General features: G+C 40.3%; 1 protein-coding gene across 1 annotated transcript; it reads left to right on the plus strand.

Moving 5' to 3' along the window:
* Nucleotides 1-4,786: 4,786 nt before the first annotated feature.
* LOC107556512 (alpha-2C adrenergic receptor-like) lies at nucleotides 4,787-6,085 on the plus strand. Its single transcript, XM_016239647.1, has one exon. The coding sequence runs from the start codon at nucleotides 4,787-4,789 to the stop codon at nucleotides 6,083-6,085; it is 1,299 nt and encodes a 432-aa protein (XP_016095133.1).
* Nucleotides 6,086-6,670: the final 585 nt, after the last annotated feature.

The following is a 6,670-nucleotide window of genomic DNA, read 5'->3' on the forward strand; positions in this document are numbered from 1 at the left end:
ATTTCACATACTTTTGAAAATCCAGCGTTTAGTTGATCATGATAAGCCCTCATTGTCACAGTTGTAAACACGACGGCTTTCTTCTAACATGAGGGGGTTTGGCGTCTTTGTTTCCACGACACGCATGTCTCCCGGAAATCCTGTATAATTCAACCAATCCGATGAGGACTTCGAAACTCCTAGGCTACGTTCCACTCCACTTTTAGACATGCACTTGCGAACTTCCCTAAGCACTTCCCCTCGGGGGAATCCCCGCTGCCATTTTGAAGTGCTTTCCACTTCGTGAAGTGGACGAGGGAAGTTTATATGGACAGACGATTTTGACCGAGGGAGTGAGTCTCCTTCATATGCACACTTCAGGCCGCTCCATAGACCACAATGCAACACGGTCATCGCAGATCGCATTTAATTTATCCCCACCCCAAACAACTCTATAGTATATGAATGATTTTTTTTAACATTTATAACAGCCCAAACATACCTATGTACATACAGAATGCTGCACCAAACAAACTCATAAGGGAAAAAATTTAAACAATAAACCAACTCCATAGCTGATTCTAAGTGATCAAGGGCTTAGGACATTCCAGTTCAGCCCATTCCAAGGGTTCCACCAGAAGTGGGCACTCATGCAACGTAATCAATGACGTACATCCGAGTAAACGAGACGCGTGTGCGTGAGAGAGAGAGAGCGAGAGAGGGGGGGGTCACATCACAGTGGAGTCAGTTCTCTTAACCTGTGGCTTGTGTACTGCACACATAGCAGCTTCATCACTGTGTCTGTCACGCGACTCTGTTCCCCTTTCGGGATCTGTCTTTACATTTATTTTGAAAGATGAAGCTAGCGATTATGGTAAGGGGCGTTACATTTCCGACGAGTGCTTGCATAGAGGGGCATAGAGGACCTACAATAATGTACTGTATTTGAAAAATAATGTGTTTTTGAACATTAAAGCATGTCAACATATTCTGTTACACCAAATACACAAAATAATGATCTTTAAAAAAGCATCATATGACCCCTTTAAAGATGAAGAAAAATCACTCCCAGTTCTTGAATGGAAAACGTTCAGATAATCTTAAATACCGTACTGAAAGTACTCTTTGTTTGTTGTTTGTAATATGTTTCTATGCTCCTCTTTATTATTTGCTACTTGCTTGTATGTTTTGAAGTTATATTAGTTTAAAATTACATGATTAATTATTAATAATTAATTAATTATTATTAACATACAACCGTATACAATTTTTTTTTTCAATTTGTAATTATTTTTTTAAAAGTGCTTAATTACTTATGTAAGGATATGTAAATAAAAGGATTTTAAAATTCTCAAGCTGGTAAACGAATGAATTAATAAGGGGGGAAAAAGTAGATCAAGAATCGTTCTGGAATCGGATCGTGACTCCCAGAATCGGAATCAGATCAGATCGTGAGGTGACTATAGATTCCCACCCCTAGTGACGTCTGAGGCTGAGACTACAGAACACCTGGCGCCGAGACCTGGATGCAGAAGTCAAGCTGACAGGAATGGGATGGGGGCAGCTGGTGATGGTAGCACAGAACAGACAACGCTGGAGGGCTGTCGTCGATGGCCTATGATGCTATTTACCTTAGCCAACAATGTACTGGTTTTCTTGACAAAATGCTCTTACACTCTGAAATAATTTATACTGTTGTTAATCTTTTCAGTACAGTATTACTGTACAGTACAGTAATTTTTTCAATACAGTAGTTACAGTAATTTAGTATCGCCTCTGCCACGTGGCACCTTTAAAAAAATGGCCTGGATTTTATTTGAACTTCATTGGACATCATTGATAAGTTTCCTGCCTTCTGTCTCCTTTCCTGTGATGCCCACCTCTTTAACAGGACCCATGGCTACCTCTTTGACCTCTCTGATGGGTCTCTCACAAAATCATTGATTAGTTCCTCTCTATTGCAATCTATCATGCTCTGCAGTATGTTGACAAATTACAAGTGCTCTCTCTCTCTCTCTCTCTCAATTTCATGTTATTTTAATTTGAAAAAGTGTGTGTTTTCCAGTGGATGGTAGCAGTCTTCCTTTAAACCATGGTATATTTTTCATGAGATCACCATGAATGAGATTTGTTTTTACATACTATATTTCCAAACCTGCTTCTACAGTAACATTACAGTAAGCAATGTGTGTGCGTGTGTGTGTTTTTAATCCACTCAGCCACTTAAAATAAATTAAATATCACCTGTCACTCAGTTGACATTAAAATCGTTATTTAATGTCATCAAAATTTACATGAGAATGAACTTCTGCCTTTTGCAGTCTCTCTCTCTGTCTGTCTCTCTCTCTCTCTCTCTCTCTCTCTCTCTCTCTCTCTCATATCTAATATAAGTCTGTTGATGCCAGTAACTTATCAAACTTAACATTGCATACATGTGACAACCACTACTCTATCAGTATTATGCTATGAATGAGTCAAACTAGTTTTCTTTCCTTAGTAATTTCTCTTCAAGCTGAGCAAATACATCACACACTAACGTCTTTAGCATATTTCATTTTGTAAAATTAAAGAAAGAAATGTCCCTTTCTTTCACTATCGGCTAGTGATGACTTTTAAGTTTTAAAAATTAAATGTCAAGAACAGCATTTCACTGGGGACCTCAGAGAAGAATATCAATCATCTCGACCACTGACTCACCAGGATTTCTTTTTTTTTTTAATTATTATTATTACATTTAATGCTTAGAATATTCACAAAAAAATATTAAATACTCTTGGTACAAAAGTTCAAACTGACAAGATAACTTGTTATTGATGCTATCATTTACATTTATTCATTCAGCAGATGCTTTTAACAGAAGAGATTTACAAATAAGACACATTGCAAGCAATTTGTCATAAGAGCCAACAATAATTGTTGTACACTATGCCAATTTAAAAGTATACATTAGACTGGTACTTAAGATAGATACTTTCATTAGGGCTGTACAGTACATTTCACCTTTCACACAACCACTCTTTCAAAATATTTCATTGTGACATGTAATGAGAACATTCGGCTTTGTCAGCAAAACACAACATAATGTTCTATTTCCAACTGGTAACTTTAAAAATCAGTTAATTTAAACCATGAGACATGTGTTTGAAATTTGATTTGCTGGATGAAAAATATGACAGTATACAGTCATCATTAGGAAACACACATTACCAAATTGACATAAAATCCATAAATCCAATGTGTTAACATGATCAAAGGAGATATAACACTGTTGTGAGGTTTTGTGTCAATTCAAACAGTATAAATTATTGTATGAACTTGCACTAATGTATACAGTAATGCTATTTACCTTAACCAACAATGTACTGGTTTTCTTGACAAAATGCTCTTACACTCTGAAATAATTTATACTGTTGTTAAACTTTTCAGTACAGTATTACTGTACAGTACAGTAATTTTTTCAATACAGTAGTTACAGTAATTTAGTATCGCCTCTGCCACGTGGCACCTTTAAAAAAATGGCCTGGATTTTATTTGAACTTCATTGGACATCATTGATAATTTTCCTGCCTTCTGTCTCCTTTCCTGTGATGCCCACCTCTTTAACAGGACCCATGGCTACCTCTTTGACCTCTCTGATGGGTCTCTCACAAAATCATTGATTAGTTCCTCTCTATTGCAATCTATCATGCTCTGCAGTATGTTGACAAATTACAAGTGCTCTCTCTCTCTCTCTCTCTCACACACACACACACACACACTGAACGTACTGTAAACCATATAGCCAACTTGCCATATGAGATCAAATTACAATATAAGCTAATAAAAACAAATTTTATATCCTCTTTTGAACATGTAATTTACAAAATTAAACAAAATAAACTAGTTGCAAATAGGTATCCCAAATTATTTGTACTATATTAAAATAAAAACAGGTGCAAATTAAATGTGTTATGTCAGTTTAATTCTGAAAGGCAATTAATTTAAATAAAAGGTATGTCTAGATAAAATATTTGGTGGAAAACATTCGTAACGGGTTTTCACATTATTTAAAACCACAATGGCATTGTTACAACAGTGACACCAAGCGAGCAAAGATGCCGAAAGCCATAGTTTCTTCACAGTTCACGGTGCTTTTCCACCACTGAACAACGTTATTCCTGACAACGACTAGTACTATAAAATCAAATAAATGTATTTTCCCCTCAGAGTACATAACATGTAATGCCCATCGCATGTTTGCCCAGGTTATATAGCTCCTGTTGTCTGTTCAGAGACGCGTGAAGATGAAATGCTTGAAATGCATAAAATCTCGCTACGATCTGATTTAAAATGTTCATTGCAACGAAAACGACGCTAAAAGGTGGTAGGGTACTTCAGCAGTCAGTTCTTCTCTCCGTCTGATTCTCTTCAAGGGCGGGGCGGCGCTCCATCAGTTTAATGTTGTCAGCACGTGGATAGTTGAGTCCCGGGCGGGCAGGGCGCGCGGTGTTTCGCTCGGGTGGAGAGAGCGCGAGGATGCTGAGAGAGACGCCCGTGAGAGGACGAACAGGTCGCACGGATGTAAGAGACGGTGATGGTTACTTCAAACTCACAACGGGATGGGTCTCTTCTTCAAAGCCGCAAACAAATGAGCCGTAAGAGGAATTGCGCGGAAAAGAAAAAGATGCGAACGGGATTAAAATAAGAACACAAGGCAAGAAGAAACAGAGACGGACCTGCAATTAACTTACAGTGAAATCAAAAAGAGAATATTCGCGAAGACGCGCGTGGACGAATTATTGGATAGCAGACCTTTTTCTAAATCAATATGCATAACTTAAGCTTTGCAAGCGAAGTGGACACTTACATTGACAATGGTTTTACATCCTCTGGGAATTCTACAAGTCGCTATTCTCCAGCCACCATCATAGGGCTCGCGGGGCTGGTGAGCTTCCTCATCTTGTTTACAATAGTGGGGAATGTGCTGGTCGTTATCGCCGTTTTAACGAGCAGCGCGCTCAAGCCACCACAAAACCTTTTTCTTGTGTCTCTGGCCAGTGCGGACATTCTGGTGGCCACCCTGATAATCCCTTTCTCTCTGGCCAATGAATTAATGGGCTACTGGTTTTTTGGGAAAGTTTGGTGTGATATATATCTAGCACTAGATGTTCTTTTCTGCACATCATCTATTGTTCACCTGTGTGCCATAAGTCTGGACAGGTATTGGTCTGTAACACAGGCGGTCGAGTATAATTTAAAGCGGACACCTCGCAGGGTAAAGGGCATGATTGTGGTGGTATGGTTGATCGCGGCTGTAATCTCCTTCCCACCGCTCATCTCCATGGACCGGAATAACGAGGGTGACAGGAGCGAACCACAATGCCAGCTGAATGACCACACGTGGTACATCCTGTACTCCAGCATCGGTTCATTCTTTGCCCCGTGTGTCATTATGATCCTTGTTTACATCCGAATCTACCAGGTGGCTAAGACAAGAACCCGAAATATGTCTGAAAAGCGCCACAATCCAGATGGAGGATCAGGAACACCACGCCTGGAGAATGGCTTGAGCCGTGAGGATTCCAGGCGGGAAAATGGGCACTGTGCCTCGCCACCACCAGGGGAATGCAAACCAGGCGAGGATGACCCAGATGCCGAACTGGAGGACAGTAGCTCGTCTGATGAGAAGGCCAAACGGACACAAAACGAGACGGTGCCCTCACGAAAAGACCGCCGATCCAGCCGCAAGAACAGCTCCAGTTCCAAGCATTCCAGCCGAAAGTCCCGAGCCAGCAACAAGTCCCTAGACTTGTTTTCCTCCCGCAGAAAAAGGAGGAACACCATTTCGAGAAAAAAAATTTCCCAGGCACGAGAGAAGCGGTTCACCTTTGTGCTGGCAGTGGTCATGGGGGTGTTCGTGGTCTGCTGGTTTCCATTCTTCTTCAGCTACAGCCTGTATGGGATCTGCCGGGAGCCCTGCGCCATCCACGAGACCCTTTTCAAGTTTTTCTTCTGGATTGGTTACTGCAACAGCTCCCTCAACCCTGTCATCTACACAATCTTCAACCAGGACTTCCGGCGAGCTTTTCAGAAGATCCTGTGCAAGTCCTGGAAGAGATCTTTTTAGAGAACACTGGCAGCTAGTTTGCAACATCCAGTGCCATTCACAGGTGATTGACAAGGAAGAGAAATTTTCAAAAACACCACTGCCTTTCTCTCTCTTTGCATTGACAATCTGTATGCAACAACACTGATATTTTTTCTTACTTCGTTGTGTAATGCTGTTCATGAGTCTGTGAGGACAACAGATGCTGGTCACATAGGTGGTACCAAAAGCTAAAATGCTTAATCAAACAAACAAAAAACATCTGAATTGGGAAGCTCTGTATTGCATTAGAGGAAACAGGCTTATCTTTATTATGGCTGCAGGCACTCTGAAGTTATCAAGAGATATTTTTATTATGAGTTTGCACATATGGCTTGTGTCATTGTGACTAGAGAGCTATGTAACATGAAAGGCTGTATCCTTTTATATGGTGACAAAAAAAAGAAAAAACTAGAGAAGATAATTACCTAAAAAGTGTGCTGTTTCTTTCCAGCTGAGAGATACAAAACGGACACTGTTGGTTAGGGAGCATGAGAAGGCTGTCACCAGATGACAGATGGATGAAGAGTGTTGCCCTGATGTGCTTGGGTATTGCGTGGTTCGTCC

The sequence above is a fragment of the Sinocyclocheilus grahami genome, unplaced genomic scaffold (assembly GCF_001515645.1).
Source record: "Sinocyclocheilus grahami isolate Dianchi unplaced genomic scaffold, SAMN03320097.WGS_v1.1 scaffold571.1, whole genome shotgun sequence".
In the NCBI taxonomy this organism is placed as follows: Eukaryota; Metazoa; Chordata; class Actinopteri; order Cypriniformes; family Cyprinidae; genus Sinocyclocheilus; species Sinocyclocheilus grahami.